Source organism: Dromaius novaehollandiae, chromosome 9 (assembly GCF_036370855.1).
Source record: "Dromaius novaehollandiae isolate bDroNov1 chromosome 9, bDroNov1.hap1, whole genome shotgun sequence".
NCBI lineage: Eukaryota > Metazoa > Chordata > Aves > Casuariiformes > Dromaiidae > Dromaius > Dromaius novaehollandiae.
Genome location: NC_088106.1, coordinates 676,962 through 695,849, shown reverse-complemented (window position 1 = coordinate 695,849; position 18,888 = coordinate 676,962). Strand labels below are relative to the sequence as shown.

Sequence of the window (18,888 nt, the reverse complement as noted above, 5' to 3'; positions counted from 1 at the left end):
CATTGGCGTCTTCATTGCCCTGGCAAGGGCTCAACTGTGACTTGACTGCACAGCTTTTAAAGGGGCGGTTTGTTCATTTGGAATTGATGGTGAGGGTGCTAAAGGCTAATAGCGGGTTACATTCAGAAATTTAGCAAAGCTATTTCTCAAAGGGCCTTTAGATGCAAGGCGGAGCTAAACTTGAACTAACGAGTTAGAGTCCTGATTCAGTCCTAAATGTGATGTGGAAACCCTGCCTGGTAGCTAAAAACAGACTCCTGTAAGCAGTAGTAACCGACTTTGAAGTACCAACAAGACGGGCTACTCTTGATGGTGTCTGGGGCAACGTGACCATCCAGCTCCAGAACACAGGTGTTGCCCCAAACTTCAACAGCAAAGAGAAATCGGCGGAGGGAGCGTGGGCTGGGGAGTCAGGGCTGAGCCCTCGCGCTGCTGGCGGAGGAGAAACCCTCTTTCCGAAGGAGGGTTCCTGAACCTGCGGTGTGCGTGCTGCCTGCTCGAATCCCCGGATAAAATACACCCTTGGCACATCACAACGAAAGCTTCGAATCTGAGTTTATAAATTTCTGCAAGTAAGGAGTTAATGCTGAAACCTAAGGGTAAGAGTGCCAGCATGATTAGTTGCTCTCAGCCGAGGGGTTTTGCCAGAGTGTCCCAGTGCTGTGCCTGGGACGGGACCGTCATTCTTTCACCCAGGTCCTCAGCCGGCGCAGAGACATTTGTCTGTATCAAGTGCCATGCTTCTCAGACACGGATTAATCCCTTACGTGGATGCAGGGCTGCATTTAAAACATCACGACTGAAAAGAAATGTAAAGGCTCGGTTTTGACCATAGCTACGCAAACGCAGATAATTTTCTCTTTGACGTCATTGTCAGTGACAGACTGTCCACAAATAATTGTGGACAGAGATTTGCAGTAAAATGATGTGGAGCCCCACCAACCTTTGCATTTTGGGTCATATTACTGCTTTCTGCAGGTAAAAGTGAATCTCACTGCAGTATGATCTGCTAATGCACCTCCCTGTTCTTCAGATCTTGGATGGAGGCTTTTTTCACGCTGAAAAAGTATAGAGTGTCGAAGAACAAAATAAGCTCCCCAGAACTTCAAAGGGTATCTACCTGCAAAGGCTTTGCAGGAGGTCAGAGCGGCAGGATGGGCAGCAGATTAAACAAATTGTTCAGGTTAAGAAATGATGAAATCGTAAGTTTCAATTCAGTCTCACTGGGAGCTTTTGCTGAGTTTTTTTTGTCAGAATATTCTGGTTTTGTTTTTTGTTTCATCAAAGAAAAATTCTGTAGCAAAAGGTCAATTCTATATTTTCAATGCAATTTTGAGGACTTTCAGAACAGTCATAGCCTTTCAGCATCTTCAGTATGAGAAGTGAGGTCCTGTGGTCTAAAACAACAGGGGAATATTCATGCCACCAAACTTTCTATTCCTAATTTAATTAATTAATTTAGTTGCTCAGTCTTTCTAGGCTCTGTCTACCAAAGGAGAGAGACTCTTGCTCTTTAAACACCCTCTGAAGAGACTAATACGGGCTTGGGGGGCTGAGTCAGCCCCATTAATATTTTTGAGATCCTTAAGAGAAAGATAACAGGAGTGTACTCAGACACATGAATATCTTAAAGCTTGGGTGAGGACTGATTAAAAGCTGTGATGGAAAAATCTTGCATGTCAGAAGTTTTTGTCTCTAAATAAAAATAATGTGTAGTTGTTCTGCTAATCAAGAAACAGTAATTCAAGGGAGTCAAGGGACTAAAGCAAGGGATTGCTCATGTTTCTACCCTCGAAGAAATATGGAGAATTCAATTATACTGGTTTTGTGCTTTTTTCCCTCCTCAGTTCGATGACAACTTAGAACAAATTAAACCCAACAGCCCACAGGCACATGAACGATTCTCAGTTAGCTGAGTATTAAGGAATTAATTTGAATGTAAGTAGTAAAGAAGGAGGTAAAGATTTTATGATTGTTTTTAACCTGATTTAATTTACACATGGGGCATATACAGCTGGTACAAACTGGTCTTTCCAACAGACCATTGACCTTCATCCTCAGAAAAGAAAAAGAAACCTTACATAAATCATTCTGAGCATGTGATACCAACCTGGAAAACTCCAGAATTTCATCACAGAGTCGGCCAGCTTGGGTCTGGATACAGTCACGTAGGGAGAAACAGAATCCTCCATTTAATGCACACTTGGAAGGTTCTGAAAGGTGAGTTTAATAGCTTCAGTTTTCTGATAATGTCTGAACTTTTATATATGAATAGTGGTTAAAATTGGTAATTTTTCTGTATATCACAGTCCTGGCAAAGTACTGTTAGATTTGTATGTAGTTAAAGGAAAGCTGTTGTACTTTAGTTATATTCTGAATCTTAGTCTTCTCTCCAAAGTAATCATAAATGTTTCTGAGCATTAAGAAAATAGGTTCAGAGAATATTATTTTATTATGAATATTTTTTAAGTGGACATACGCCGAAAAATGTCATTTTGAATGAGTGTGATTGTGTCAGTTTCTCAATTGCAAAAAAATTCAGTTGTGAATTCAAGTGAAACTGAGTTTAAAAAAAAATGCCCAAGTGACTGAGGATATATCTTTACTGGAAGTCTTTACAACTTGCAAGTTTACAACTGGGTTTGTGTGTCTAGATAAGCTTCAGACGCAGCCATGACATTATTGATGTATGTTTGAAAAAAAAAGCAATTGCAAATTTGTTAGCTGCTTTTTAAAAGGCCTGTGATTAGAAGCCAATTTTGCTGATCTTTTTTTTCAATGAAACTAGCACATACAAAACATTTACAGAACTTGAGAATAAAAAAGAAAAAAACCTTCTGCACTGAATAATACATTTAGATAATGTTAACAGGGTTATCTTGAGCTTTAAGCATCTGTTACGCTTTGTATCATTACAGAATGTGGTTTAGCCTGTCTGGTGACAGAGTGGGGACAGGATGCCGTAGGGAGTTCGTTTTTGGAATTTCCAGGCTACATTTCCATTTGGGCAGAAGCAACATTGAAACTTCTTGGAAATGAAATGCAGCCTCACCCCTTTCCTTGAACAGTGGGCTCTGCAGGAGCTGTGCGTCTCTGCCTCTATATTCCTCACCTTGTGCTAAATGTACATTTCAAAGGGAACCGCAGTGGGCGAGCAAAGCTTATCCACGTAAATACCAACATGTGGTCCGTGTCGCCTCAGTCCTTCCTCATCCGCTGCTGTCTCATCAGTTCAGTGATGGCTATACAAAGAGGAATGAGTCAGGAGAGAGAGAGATCAGTAGATTCGGAAGGAGAAGGGAAACAGGCAGCAGAAAGTGCACCTGTAGTGCCTGTCTTGCTTCCAGTTGTGTCGGCACAGAAGCAGATATACCGGTGAAAAATAAGTGTCATTTAGAGCTTTTTCACAGTGCACTTGTAAAAAGTTGTCGTCTTCTGCAGCACTTCGCAAGGATTATTTTCTCATTAGGATGCAAAATATAGAGACAGTGGTAAAGACGGTGAGGAATGCAATTAAGCTTAGGTCTACGAGTCCATTTAAATCTACAGTACAAATTCGGCTACAAGATTTACAATCTGATTACAGTCTAAATAGTAGCTTGCATTATAGTAGGTTGGCAGAAACTGAAAGAAATGTCTTTGAAGATTGCCTGAACTAATGAGGTTACCAGAATCTTTTGTTTACTCTTGACACACAGAGACATTGTGCAACTTTTTATTGTGTTCGCCAAAGCAAACAGGGGGGGGGGCGCGGGGGGGGGGAGCAAGAAGGGTGGGGGTGGGAGACACGGATCATATAAAGGGAAACTGCATGTGCCCATCCTGTGTTTTTATTTCACATTTTCCACAAGGTGTACGAATGCAAAATGAAGCTGCTCTTCCTAAGTTGCGTGCTGGTTTCCTGCTGCTGCCCAGCTGGGGCAGTGAACAGAGAGTACTATATCGGGATTATAGAGACAGTGTGGAACTATGCGCCTGGCAATAGAAATATCATATCTGGACAGCTTTTTGCAGAAGAAGAGTAAGTAATACAGTTTTATATTTCAAACTACTCAGACCAGACTGAAAACCTGGTGAAGTCAGTGAAATAGATAACATTCTTGTCAGTGGATTTTCTGTCAGACATACAAGGGAATTTCAATTTTTTTCCTAGCTTGCTTAAGATTCAACATACAACTCTCTGCTAATTAAAAGCACTGGAATATGCAAAGTGCTTTTTGTGAATTTATTGCAATGAAATCCTTACTAAGTAAAGACTAGAAAAAGACCCCAAATGTTTAGTGATGTTTAAGTTTTCATGACATGCCATTGCTAGAGGGAAGGATTTTGCTTTTATGTCTTTGAATTCAGAAGTTTGGCAAGTTTAAACTTTCCTACTGGGCACAGATTTCCTTTTCAGATGTTCCTCTTTGACAGTGATCATTTTCGCTTGTGGGAGGTTCGGCAGCGTAGCTGAGTCCTTCCGTCCACAGTGGCTGGCACTGGGTGCTTGCTGCAAGGCAGGGACGGTCCTGCGCAGAGTGAAGGAGGTAGCGGCAGAGGAAGAGTGATGAGGAGGAGGAGGAGAACACTCTGAAGGCAGCAATAATCAGTATGGAAAACTCAGACATCTAAGGCATTGAAGATAGATTTGAGAGAGAAAAATTTTGTTTTTTTTCTATCTATCTTTTTTTCAGTGCCTTTAAAATGAAGTAGGACCAAATTAAAATAAAAAAAAAGAGAGAGACATATCAAAAATGAGAGAAATCTAGAAAATACATTCTTCATTTAGCTTGTAGATAAGGGTTTAAAAGATTTCCTGCTTTAATCAACTTCTGCATTTGAATTGTGGTTTCTTTTCTCCAGTGGGGTAGCCAGCAGTATTGCAGCCTGAATCTACAATTTCAGCAAGCATGAGAAGAAACAGTCAACTTCTTTTTTCACTCAGAAACTGAGAGACATGCAGTATAATGCCAGCGATTTCCCTTTTATTGCACTTCTTATTTTCAGCCTCTCTGACTCTTGCTCGCACGCTGATCCCTGGGCTAGGAGCCTGTTCGCATGGAGACTGGGGCTTTGGGGCAGGAGTGGGGAGAGGAGGGAAAAGCTCAGTGTAGCTGTTAGCAGGAGTAGTCTACAATTAAATGTTAACTGTTTAAACAGTCCAAGAAGAGCTATAATACACTCCTTTGATTCAATTTGTGGCTGAAAAGCTTCCTGCAACCAGAGTTCCAGTAACCGAGCCTTTACGCTAAGTTTATGCCCTCCAAGTTGCACAGAGCTCTGCATTAGCCTTTATATTACACTTAAGGTCTGTGCATGGCAATGCACAAACAAAAACCACTTCCCTGCTGTTCAGCCTCGTGGGAAATAATTTGCATTTTGGGGCAGTATTAACTTGCCTCACAGCAGGGCTTCCAGAAACGGGAAACCCGGTCGTCGTGGTTTCTTGGCTTCTCAGCACGTGAGATGAGAAATCAGACGAATGATGAGCTTCAGGCAATAGTATTTCCCTAGCGGGCAGGCAGGCCCACCTCCTCCGGGAGCACGGGTGCTTCGTCACCCAGACTCTTGCAGCGGAGGGGAAGCACGTGGGAGCGTGCGGCGCCTCGGGGGTCTCTGGAGGGGGAGACAGCCGGTGGCACGTGGTGCCTCGGGGGTCCTCGGAGGGGGAGGCAGCCGGTGGCACGCGGCGCCTCGGGGGCCCTCGGAGGGGGAGACAGCCGGTGGCACGTGGTGCCTCGGGGGTCCTCGGAGGGGGAGACAGCCGGTGGCACGCGGCGCCTCGGGGGTCCTCGGAGAGGGAGACAGCCGGCGGCACGCGGCGCCTCGGGGGTCCTCGGAGGGGGAGACAGCCGGCGGCACGCGGCGCCTCGGGGGTCCTCGGAGGGGGAGACAGCCGGTGGCACGCGGCGCCTCGGGGGTCTCCGGAGGGGGAGACAGCCGGTGGCACACGGCGCCTCGGGGGTCCTCGGAGGGGGAGACAGCCGGTGGCACGCGGCGCCTCGGGGGTCCTCGGAGGGGGAGACAGCCGGTGGCACGCGGCGCCTCGGGGGTCCTCGGAGGGGGAGACAGCCGGCGGCACGCGGCGCCTCGGGGGTCTCTGGAGGGGGAGACAGCCGGTGGCACGCGGCGCCTCGGGGGTCCGCGGAGGGGGAGACAGCCGGCGGCACGCGGCGCCTCGGGGGCCCTCGGAGGGGGAGACAGCCGGTGGCACGCGGCGCCTCGGGGGTCCTCGGAGGGGGAGACAGCCGGTGGCACGCGGCGCCTCGGGGGTCCTCAGAGAGGGGCAGGCGGCAGCCCCAGCTCCCCGGTTGCTGCAGTCCCCGGCTGGGGAGCGCGAGCGCACTTCCCCGTGGACAGGCAGCCCTGCTCGGGGACCGATGCGGTCGATGAAGGTGCCGACGGGCAGGGCCGGCTCCCAAGCTGCTCCTGCTCGTGCTTGCCACGGCAGCCCTCTCGGCGCGAGCCTGCGCTGAGGCCTCAGCTCAGCACCTGTGCGTCAGGCCGGAGGCAAACTGCCGCCGAGGCTGGTGGCACTGGCCAGGGCCGGCGCGGGAGTCGCACCACCCGTCATGAAACACCTCCTCTTCCAGCCTCACCGGCGCTTGTTTCAGCTCATGGGCTGTTTTCTCCCATAGCGAGCTCACCTTTTGGCTATAATGGCTCCATTAACTGAGAGGAGCAATGGCCTGGTGTCAAGGCGCGTAGCTGGTTAAGGAGGTCGTTGTCCAGCGCCCTGCTCTCACGTGGCCTTTCTGTGTGTTCTCGGGCGGCCTCTGCGAAGTGAAGCCGTGTGAGGGTAGATCCACCACCGCGCTCTGAGGCTGCAGCCGGTGAGGGAGCCGTGGCTTGTTGGCCTCACTGGTGACGGCCTCGGGACTGCTCCGCACCCGGCCCTGCACGCGCTGGACATCACTGTCCGTGTCCAGCCATCTTTAATAGCCATCCATGTGTTTTAGAGCCAAAAAGTCTGCTCTTCGTTGCAAAGGACTGTTTGGCCAAGATAACGCGCTGATAATGGAAATGATTGTTTTGAACAGGCTGTGGAAAAGTGTACAGCACCTTAAGCATGCAAGAGCATGAGCAAGAAGACCTAAAAAATGGATACCTGCTCGTATAAGGGATAAGCAAGTACCATTCAAAGACACACACAGTCTTTTATATAGCCAAACTTACTTCAGCCAAAGATAGCCTTTTTTCCTCTTAAGAGTCAAGATAAATTTATTCTGAAAAAAGAGCTTTTATTGCCTATTACTTGTCTTATCCACATGGACAACCAAAAATTATATGAAATACCATTATCTTCATTCAACAAATATTCAGAAAAAATCCAGGTTGTTGTGTAATATTCAGTCTCTGTCTGCATGGCTAGCTCTTTAGGTAAGAGCTGTATTTGCTCCTAACCACAGGTACAGTTGTGTCCAGTGCTACAGAGGCACGGTTGTTATTCAGGATCCTACTAATTAATACTATTCAAACATAAAATGAGTATCTGACTTTACAGTGTAGGTTTGTATTTTCTCCACAGGCAGGCTGAAGTCTTTCTCAAAAGAGGACCACACAGGATAGGAAGCACTTACAAGAAGGCTGTCTATACTCAATACACCAATAATTCATATAATGTGATAGTTGAGAAACCTTCCTGGCTGGGTTTTTTAGGCCCTGTCATTAAGGGAGAAGTTGGAGATTCCATTATTATTCACTTGAAAAACTTTGCTTCCAGAAGCTACACACTGCACCCCCATGGTGTAACATATACCAAAGAAAACGAAGGTAAGCGCGAGTTGTTCTGCATCAGAATTTACTGACAGTTAACCGTTCCTTTGGGTGTCAGTGGCATTCTCTCCCCAGAGGGAAGTCTGCTCAGAAAGATACAGATTTAAAACAAGAAACAATCAGCTTACAGTAGGAGCTCATTAAGAACTTGGGTATGTTTGAAGAGCCAAAAGTGGAATTCATAAAGATTCGTAAAGAAGGCCATTTTCAACATTTTACCTGAAATAAAGGTAATGTGAGAGGTGCACGTTTTGAGCGTATCTGAAGGAAAAGCAGATGCCATTCCGAATAAAATATTGTTAACAGCGATAACTTATGGTTCAAAATTCTTAACAGCGAACTCGTATATATGTATGAGATGCACATGAATTCCTTATAATGGAGAAGCAGCTGCTGCTTAGTAAATAAATCAGTTGGACAGAAGTCTGCCACACTTTAAGATATGTTGTAGTGGTACCACTGGGGTCAGGGATGATCTGCCACTGCGACGGCTGGTCTCACCGCACTCGGGTAGGATTTTCAGGCTGTGGAACATTGCCACGGTTTCACTGAAATCGGTGATTTACTGGCAGATATCCAGGTGGAAAAATCACAGAATTCTGCCCTGGCCATTTCTAATGCAGGTAAAGTATTTCTGTAGCATCTTTCATAAGTACAGCAATCTGTGGGCGCAAACATCATCTGTCAGAGACAGCAACACGTCCATCCTGAGGAAATAAAATGATAGTTCTCATCTCCTCTTTGAAAAACACAAAACGCAACATGCTGTGATGAAACCTAGCAGTTAGGCTCTAGCCTGCCAGCTCCCTCGCTGACTCTCTGAGTAGTTTTGTTCATTTCTATGCTATTAACTGCAAGCAAGAAACATCAGAATATGGCCATAGCAACTTACATCAGTGGGCCTTAAAAATAGTGTGAGAATTATTAGGAAATGCAGTCTTTAAAAATATTTAATTCAAAAGAATGTATGAAATATCAGCCTAAGTTTCTTGTATTTTGTGATGTTTTCATTACATCCAATGTGTGGCTTGGTATAGACATATTCTGCGAGAGCAGACCGGTGTGTTATGCAGTAAGATAGGTACTTCTTGGAACAATATTTACATCTTTCTATTTCTGTTGCTCTCATTTTGGAGGCACCTATATTACTTGGGGCTATATGCAATGTTTTAGAACAGATTCCAAGATTAATATTTAACAAATGTTTTACAAATATTTGAGCTGTTATCTTTTTAGCAGAAGTACATGGTGCCCTCCTAATAAAACAAGGACCAAATTTGATGTCCCATTAAAGTAAAAGCACTCCCATGGAATCCAAAGACAAATGAAGAGTCTCTTAAACAGAAGGGAAATATCTACTCATCTGATTTTAAAGATTTCTTCCGTGTTCAGATGTTCGATCAACGTTATTGCAACATGTAGTCAACTTTGCAGCATGGCAGGTGCCCAGCTGCTGATTTACTTCTTATGAACGATAGAACTAAGAGATGGTGGTGGCACAACAGCTTCATCTAGGCTCCCCAAATTCTGCTTTAGATTGTCATTCTCACACCGTATAGTGAACGTGTTTTGCTAATGCTGGCTGTGTGGCGTTCCTCAGGTGCTTTTTACCCTGACAACACCAAAGATTTGCAAAAAAGAGATGACACTGTGAAGCCTGGAGACCAGTACACTTACACATGGGATGTGACAGAAGATCAAGGTCCAGCTAATGGAGACGCAGATTGCATAACCAGGGTTTATCACTCCCACATAGATGCTCCAAGAGATGTTGCCTCAGGGCTTGCTGGACCTTTATTAATTTGCAGGAAAGGTAAAAACAAATAAATAATACATAAATACATAAATACATAAAACAAATACAAATGCAAGATGATTCATAATGATTATTGAGAAGGATAAATGAAGTAATTTCTGGAAGAGAAGATGATTACAGTTTATTTTGGAATAGCAACATTTTGTCTTTTCAATTAGCTGCCATCTAATAGTATCAGATGTAGTTCGATTTTGTGTGTGCTGAATATAATTTGTAGAATGCTTTGTCCACAAATGCATGAGTGCAATGTGTTCATTTTAGTAATGCAAAAGGATGTATGAATACCAGTATGAAAAACAAAATTAAATTTACTGCAACATACAATATTTATTCTTAATAAAGTTATGTTGTATCATCTATCAAAACTGATTTCTTTCTGAGTATATCGAGATGTTTTATGTATACACTCGCACTACAGAACAGTGACAAAATATAGAGTAAGCAGTAAACAGCCTTAAAGGTACTACACTTAAAACTGAGGAAAAGATAATGTTAGTTATGAAAGGCTTTGAATATGTTGTTCTGTTTTTCAGGTACCATGAGTAATGACAGTGATAAACACTTTGATGCTGAATTTATCCTTATGTTCTCTGTGATGGATGAAAATCTCAGCTGGTATCTGGAGGATAATATCAGGACATATTGTTCTGATCCTTCCAACGTTGACAAAGATGATGAAGACTTCCAGGAAAGCAATAAAATGCACTGTGAGAGAACTTTAATATTAAGTGGCTTGTTATTGGTGTAATGAAGTAAATTTTGATGTCTTGTCTCTTTTAAAGATGAACTGTAGATTTCGTTTTTGTTTTAAGTAAGACTCTTTCTTGGAGGATTAAGCTCCTCTTAAATAAAAAAATGTTAGTTTAGGGGCCTGTTCTTTTCCTCACCAAAAAACCAACTAATATTTTGCTGCCAGCGTCAGAGACAGCAGGATTGGAGCAATATTTAGCCCTTTTTTTTTTTCTCTCTCTCTCTCTCACACTGTCAATTTGGCACATTGGCAACTATTGTAAAATCAAACCTTTGGAACTGTGATATAAAATTCCTAGTGGCCAAGAACCTATTTGCCAGTATAATTTCCCAGAAACTCTAAACAGAGTTTTGTTATTTTAGTTTTTTAATATTGCAGTTTAGAAAAACAGTTTTTACTGTTAGTGTGAGCAAAGAAGATGCATTTTACTCTGACAGGGATTCCAGACTCATAGCAGGAATTGCTGGCTGTACAGTTAGTTCTACAGATCAAGTGTGTCTGATACTGGCCCAGTTTAAAGGACGTGAATTTTTCTTTTGAGCCCATTTCCACCTTGAAGAATAGAGCGCTGGTTGCATGGCAACCTGTTCTGAACAAAAGATCCCGAGCTCTGTGGGGGTAACTAATAAATAACGTTTCTTTCAGCAATCAACGGGTATATGTATGGATACCTCCCGGACCTCACAATGTGTGTGGAAGATAGGGTAAAATGGCATCTTTTTGGCATGGGTAATGAAGCTGACATCCACGCAGCCTATTTTCATGGACAGACTTTAATAGAAAGGAATCACCGCGTCGACACTGTCAACCTCTTCCCAGCCACCTTTGTTGATGCTGTCATGATACCGCGGAGTCCTGGAGAATGGCTGCTGAGCTGCCAGGTGAACGACCATATTGAAGGTACAGAATAAGTTACAGCGATCGGAAATTTTTTAGCTCGAGCTAACAGTTTACTGAGTCACATTAGCACACAGCCTCCCCCGGCAGAGTTACATGCCAGGTGACATTCTTCTCCGCTAGCTAACCGAACTCTCCCGCAGTGATTGAAATGTCTAGAAGCGCGTTAGATAGGCTTCAGCATATAGCTACTGAAATCAAGGCAAGTCTTGTCTGTAATGGAAAGTATTATCATTTGGCTGCACTTTTGCAAGCCCCAGCTTTAGACAAACAAAAACATGATGTCTACCAGATCTGACCGAAAGTAACTAACCACAGTTTTGTGTTTCCCAACAAAAAAGTTGGGGCTAATTCCATGTTTGGACAACAGGTACAGGACAGACATATTAACTTTTTTGATAACAAAGACATGCTCTTGAAAGTGCATTGACTAATAAGCAGAGAAGAGCTGCATTTCTCTTTCCTGTATCTTCTTTTATTTCCAGTGTTTGTTAACTATATGAAATGCTTATAAACTAATTCCACGCTTTTCCATAATCTATAATTCCCTCTAAGTGAGTTAGAGAAGTCATTTGTCATAAAAGCAAGAATGGTCAGAGAATTCAAAATCATGCTCCGAGATTTGGAAATTCTGATATTAAAAGGAGTATGTTTAATCTACAGATTCAACCACACAGAGGATCTAAGTTTTGAGATAGCTGTCATGTCAAGCAGAATCCTGATTTGGCTGAAACATCCTGGACAAGACTTTTAAATCCTGCAAATAGGATTCTGACATAATCTATAGCTGTAAAAGGGCTCTTTTTATTGCATTAGTTATATCTCCAGCAAGCAGACTTTCTAGCAGACCTCTCTCCATAGATAATTCCTAGGGTGCAGAGACCCAGGAGTTTCACGAGTTGCTGATTAGATTTCATGGGAAGATGGTCAGTCCTGCCATGACTGAAGTGCTGACTAACAGTGCTCTGTTTTCACTCAGCCCTAATCTTATCTCTAGCTGCAGTGTCAGCTGTACCTTTACAGAATGCCCTTTACCGCACACGTCTGCCCATCTTCAATACCATGGTCATGGGTCTGCACACCAGCTCAGGTGGTGTGCATTATTGCATACCATTTATCTTCCTTTTTATCGGTGGTTTGTGCATCCGTCAATGGTATGGGAATGCTCCAAGGAAAAGAAGGAGCTATTAGAAGCAAGGGAAGAGAGACCAAAGCTGTAGTTTTTTTCTGCCCCCTCTTTTTTCCTAGGTGGTATGCAGGCCCTTTTTAAAGTAAGGGAGTGTAGAAAATCCACAACAAATCATAATGAGAGTACAAAGATAAGACAGTACTTCATTGCTGCTGAAGAAATCATCTGGAATTATGGCCCATCTGCAACAAACCATTTTACAGGACAGGAATTAATTGCTGACAGGTAAATGCCTCTAATTTAAAAAGCTTTACTTTCCGAACAGAATTGATATAAACATGCTGAATAAGGCAAGCAAATGGTAGAATTGATGTTTTAAGCCGAATTTCTTCTTGTCTTCAGCTCTTTTTGAATATTAACGCCAAGGTAAAAATCCAAACAAGTTATATCTATTGTTTCCCTTGCAATCTTACTGTAAATTTTGCTGTAATGTTAGTAATTTCACTCAGATGAAGACAAGTTGTACTGTCATATGTAGACAGTGACGTTTGACAAGTCAAGATGACTGATGATGCTGAGTTAGAAAACAGAGCTGAGAATTCAGCTGATGAAAGTGCTGCTAGCTGTATCTAGCCAGCAGACCAGCTGCACAATGTGTCTTTTGCCCTTTATCCTGTGTCTAGGTAGTTAAAACCCAGATCAAGTCATTGCATGTCTTTAGTCCTCAGTTTTTGTCATCTGTGAATTGAGTTAAATGATACTTACCTGTTCCACAAAGGGTGAGGCATAGTTAATTGTTTAAATAGTGCTTGTGAAATGTTGAAAGGTCCTGTTTTGAAGATACAGTAAAAAGTGTAGACTAAATCTTCATGCTTTCACTCTATTTAAATGTTGCTTATTCTTGGACTTTTTGTAAACTTTTAATAAAATTAAATTTTGGAAGTGCAGAATTAGGGTTGCAAAACATTGAACAGAAATCATTGTTGCTGAATCTCCAAGCATGCTGGGGTCTATAAGAGAAACACGGCAGGATATTTCTTTGCCAAAGAGAAAGTAGTGAAAAATAATGGATTTCTGGACATCCTTATGTGGGACTGCATATAAGCGTGTGGCCGGACCACTGAATGGAGACTCAAAAGATCATCTTAACATATGATACTTAAGAAAATAAGGATGAGGTCCTTACTGCCATTGTAAAACTCAGCATTATCACTTGAAATGTTTGCTTCTATTACAATTTCATTCACACAGTGAATCTCAGATATTTTTTGAACAAAGTGAGACAAGAATTGGTGGCTCTTATAAAAAAGCCGTATACAAGGAATACACAGATCACACCTTCACAGAACATAAAAGGAGGCTCCCGGAGGATGTACATCTTGGGCTCTTAGGTAAGCTATTTAAAATGATTTCATGCCCAAGATTTATGAGACCAGATGATCATTTCCAGCAGCTGGCCATGCCTCCTGCACACACTGGCAGCCACAGCCCCTCAGAGGGGTGCCCTGGGGTGCAAGCAAAGCCCTGGGAGGCAACGCAGTGTCAGCCTGAGCCTGCATCTCGCTGTGGGACCACGCCACGGTCTCCAGGGGGTCACAGCTGCATTGCCAGGCTGGAGAGCATCTCCTTGCAGCGCTGCTCCCATCCACAGCTCGGCTGCCTCTGGCGCCGTGCTGGGATGAGTTGGAGGTTGGCACCACAGGTCCCTTTCCACGGGGAGGAACTGTCCTGCACTTCGGCAGGCCTCCGTGGCGAATGGGGACTTCGGGAGGAGCAGCCCAGGTGCTGCTGGGGTGCTGAGAGAGGCAGGCTGCACGCTGGAGATCCACGCCGCAGCCAGGCAGGCTCAGCAGCAGAGCGGGGAAAACCACCGGTCATTACCACGAGCTCACGTTTGTCTGTACATCACTTGACCGACGCGCCCTGTTACTAGACCCTGCGCTCTTTTCTAGGACCTGTTATCAAGGCAGAAGTGGGTGAGAGCATCAGGGTGACTTTCCGAAACAACGCCAGCCGCCCGTTTAGCATCCAGCCCCACGGCGTGAGTTACCGCAAGAGCAACGAGGGGGCATCGTACGGTGCCTTTTCCGGAGGTGTGTACAGGCGGGGACCTTGCAAGCCGTGGCGAACACGCCAGACTACATACTGATGTAATGTGACAGAATAAACAATGTTTATTAATCTCAGTGTTGATTTTTGTAACAGGCACTGAATCTCCAGCCTCTCATGTGAGTCCTGGCACTACATTTACGTATGAGTGGAACGTGCCAGAAGATGTGGGCCCTACAGACCAGGATCCAGACTGTTTAACCTGGCTCTACTATTCAGCTGTGGATGCAGTCAGAGACACCAGTTCTGGCCTTGTGGGGCCTCTCCTGGTGTGCAGGAAAGGAGCTCTGCTCCCTTCTGGGAAACAGGTTAGTCAAAGGGAAAAACAGCAGCATTTGCACCGTTGTAACTGAACCTGCTTTCTCTTTTCTGAACTGTGCCCTGAGAGCCTGCCCCTTTAATGACCATCAGCAGCATCTCCCCTCCAGATCACTGTCTCACACACGTGCTGAGGGCAATACACAAAATGAAAAAAGTTCTTTAAAAAAGGCGGGGGGGAGAAAAAAAGGGAAGAAAAATCATCTGTTTCCAGACAGACAGGCACCATCTTGTGAAACCACCGTTGCAGTGAGCAATCGCTGGCATCCAAGTCTGAGCCAGGATGAGAGTGACTAGAAAAATGTAGACGCTTAAAAGACCAAAGTACTACTCCATTTCTGGAGGTGGTTCCCCCAGTAGAAAGAATACTAGCAGTAGATACCTTTCAACCAGTTACAGCAATTAGAGAGCTTTGAGGTTATCTGAATGAAGGCAGCATCAATGTATGCTTCTATCCTAGTTTGTAAATTACACTCTTAAATTCTTATACGCATAGAAGTTCTTCCTGTCATGTTCAGTTCACTCATTTCTATTGTCTTTTGTGCTATTTCTTCTCAACAGAAAAATGTGAACAGGGAGTTTTTTCTACTTGCCACAGTATTTGATGAGAATCTCAGCTGGTACCTGGATGACAATATTTTGATGTTTACACTAAATCCTACCAAAATTGTCAAAGATGATGAGGATTTCCAAGAGTCTAACAAAATGCACTGTAAGAAATGCATTTGTTGTATTTAGCTAGTCAAAGGCTTCTTTTATAGAGTAAGATTTTACTACTGTGACCCTATGGAAGAGATTGTGTAGTGGCAGAGACTCATTCCTTTCCATGGGAATGAACAGCACGTCTGAATGCAGTTCGTTTTCCTCTCAGTGCGGTCATCGGTTCAAAATGTAATGCCGACTGTTCAGTGTCTTGCACGGCAGTCGAGCATTTAGCACTGTCGTGTACCCCTAGAAGCAGACACGGGACAGAAGGAGGTCTGTAGAAAACTCTTATTTTCTCTTGCACTACAGAGGATGCAGCTGAAAGGAGGATTTTGTCCCTGTGGATTCTGGATTCCTTTACCAGCATTGCAGTTGCCTTACACTGAAAATCTTTGATTCTTTAACAGGGCACAGCTGAACTCCATACTGATCATATCCATATGTCGGTACTGCATCAAATTTGTGCAAGTTTCATGTGAAAGAACAGCTTTATCATCAGTCCCTAGTCTACCAAATATTTCCCAGTCTTTAAGCATATTTGCTTCTGCTCTTTCTTAAATTTTGCCCTCAGTGACATTTCTACTATTTTCCAGGGCCTTGAGATTGAGCCTTCAGTGGTACTTGTCAAGTGCAGGCTTTGAAAGGTTTGCACAAGAGTAGCTAGTGAGAATTACTAACTCAAACTAAAAGCCACTTTGGGTTGTCTCTGCTGCGTGGCCGTAGGGTACTGGCAGAGTACACAACAGTGGAAATTCAGGTTGGTCAAGCCACCAGCCCATGCCTTAGGTGTTGAAAAGGAGAACAGTTCAGAGGAAGCTGCCATTTGTTTTTTAATTTCAGAGTACTTTCAGGAATATTAAGGGTCGAGTTTCACCAGATTGCTTTTAAACACTGGGTTTTAAAAGTTGCTTTGCTTAAATCCATTTTGTAGTTTTACTAACATGGTAAAGTATTACACTATTGCTACTCCTGTCAGTCTAAGGCATCACATTACATCTGCAGTGTGTGTTATTTAATATGTAATGCAGAATAAGTTATACATGTTAATCAAAGTGGGGTTTTTTTGCTTCCTCAAATTTTCTACAGCCATTAATGGTTATATGTACGGAAATCAACCTGGCCTTGAGATGTGTAAAGGAAATGTGGTTTCCTGGCATTTGATGGGTGTAGGGTCAGAAGTCGACATCCATGGAATATATTTTTCAGAAAACACATTCCTAACGAAAGGAACAAGACGGGATACAGCAAATCTGTTTCCACATACTTTTCTTACTGCTATTATGAAGCCTGACTGTGAAGGTAAGTGTCGTGGTTACGTTTTGGCCCGCACCCTGCGCACAGCAGTACCCTGTAGATGCGGAAACGCATCGCAGCGCTGCTTCTGACTGGCTGAAAAGTTGCTGCTGGCCGCTGCCCGGCGGAGACGCTCGTGCCACGGCGCATGGCTCCTCCGCCTCCGACGTACGTTTCCCGTGGTCCCCGAAACAGACCCTTTGAGGCATCTTTACCCAAAGGCCTTTGAAGGGCTCGTGTGGCTGCGCTGCCAAACCAGCAGGGTCCTGTTCCGCGCTGAGCGCAGCCGGACGTTGGCGGCAGCTCTTCCGCTGGACCCGGAGCCGTGCCTGCCCGCCGGAGAGCGCTCGCAAGGGCTCCTCCCGCGCCAGGTTTTGCGGGATGGGACATGGGAAACAAGGGACAGAGGACTCTCATTTCATCCTTCCTCATTTTCACATTGGGGATAGTCTGGCCCACTTATGTAAAACTATGTGGCTAACAAGAGACAGGTCTGACAATGAACACTATCAGGCGATTTCTGAAAGAAATTGTGTGAGAAGTATTACTTTAGGATATTATTCATTTTGAACAAAATGACTGGAAGGAGTTAAAAAAAAAAAGTAGACTGTTGTTATATATTACGGGTTTATCACCTTGTCTTACATAGTGTAATGCTGTATTAGCCTTGCTTCCTTATATTTACGTTTTATTTTCATGTTATCTTTCAACTCTTTGCATAAGCAGGATTGATGTAATATAGGGGTTTTTTTTAATGTTTTAGTACTCTAAAAAGTCCTGTTTCCTCCTTTAGAAACTGCTTATGATCATTTTGTTCTTGGAGCCAAGCTTTAAATAGCTGATGTTTTGAGTCTTTGGGTGCTATAGAACCATGTAAAACTGTATTTGAAAAGCAGCAAATGTGCTCATAGGAAGTAAGCTTTTAATGCTAAGGCCTTGATTTTGCTAGCTCCTGTGTGTGTGCTGATTTTTACTATCCCAAATAGCCTTGTTATGCAAAGAATTTTCATCTTGTGCCAGCAATAGCTTGTGTCTCAGTCTCTAAACTCTAAATCAACACAGGTAATAGAATTTCAAAGCCTGGTCCTAACAGCTTTGTTTGTCTTCACCTTATTTGTTGTATAACTTCCAGGCGTTTTTGAAGTGTCATGCCTGACAACGGATCACTACACCGGGGGCATGAAACAGAAATACGAAGTGAAACAGTGCCATTGGTGGAATGTGGACCCGTCACTGTATTTGCATGAAAAAACTTACTACATTGCTGCAGTGGAAGTGGAATGGGACTATTCTCCTAACAGGACATGGGAATTTGAGCGGCATCAATTTCATGAAGAAAGGTAACACAATGTGGAACATACGCAAGATGAGGGAAAAAAATGCAGAAAGCAAAGGAACAACTCATTTCGCTGAACCTTTTCCTCCTAGCAATCCAGGCATTTTGAGACACATTTTCTTTGTGTAGGTATTTTCAGGGATCACTTGAATTTGAGGTCCTTCTACTGTAATGTTGCCATGTAACTGCGAGCCAGACGGCATCATGTTCGTGAAATGGTCCGGCACAAATCTTCTGTGGGGCACCTGCAGAGTTTAATGGATCCTGGATGTTGCATGTGTATTTATTATTTACTGGTGTTGGAACAGTTCTTGATGTGGAATGCTTAAAATGTTCATTAAGTTGTAGATATGAGGAGTACTTTGTCCTGATAGTGGGGTACTTATCATATGTAACGTTCTTGTCTCTTGTCTATCTGCAGTCTGAGTAGTGTTCTTGAGCGTTCATGCGGCAGTTTTCTCTTTTTTTACTCCCCTCATTTCTTTATTTTATACAAGATAAGATGTTACTCTATAGCCTTGCTGTGTTATTTCCAGTATTTGGACCCCAATCAGTGGGAATTGATTGGATCAAACAAGTCATATCTGTTAGACGGAGAGCCTAAATAATGAATTGATGAATTTGTGTGTGCTGCAACTGCCTATATAACTTAATTTGCGGTTAAAGTAGATTGTAACCGTCTATATTTGTCTATTGGCATAGATGTGTTTTCATATTTATATTTTTTCTCATCCTGATAGCACCTTTTCTTGCCCTGCATAGTTGTTCTTTTCATA

At 43.6% G+C, this 18,888-nt stretch overlaps 1 protein-coding gene across 1 annotated transcript in view; it reads left to right on the top strand.

Moving 5' to 3' along the window:
• The first annotated feature begins 108 nt into the window (after window positions 1–108).
• Window positions 109–18,888, top strand: part of CP (ceruloplasmin) — a 24,821-nt gene continuing 6,041 nt past the window's right edge. Inside the window, exons 1-13 of the mRNA XM_026110032.2 lie at window positions 109–2,220; window positions 3,852–4,021; window positions 7,511–7,755; window positions 9,359–9,571; window positions 10,108–10,281; window positions 10,971–11,225; window positions 12,471–12,636; window positions 13,603–13,742; window positions 14,304–14,444; window positions 14,557–14,768; window positions 15,340–15,490; window positions 16,570–16,782; window positions 17,909–18,116. Of these exons, the coding sequence (XP_025965817.2) occupies window positions 3,867–4,021; window positions 7,511–7,755; window positions 9,359–9,571; window positions 10,108–10,281; window positions 10,971–11,225; window positions 12,471–12,636; window positions 13,603–13,742; window positions 14,304–14,444; window positions 14,557–14,768; window positions 15,340–15,490; window positions 16,570–16,782; window positions 17,909–18,116 (2,273 nt within the window). The 5' untranslated portion in view covers window positions 109–2,220; window positions 3,852–3,866. The remainder of the gene's footprint in view (window positions 2,221–3,851; window positions 4,022–7,510; window positions 7,756–9,358; window positions 9,572–10,107; window positions 10,282–10,970; window positions 11,226–12,470; window positions 12,637–13,602; window positions 13,743–14,303; window positions 14,445–14,556; window positions 14,769–15,339; window positions 15,491–16,569; window positions 16,783–17,908; window positions 18,117–18,888) is intronic.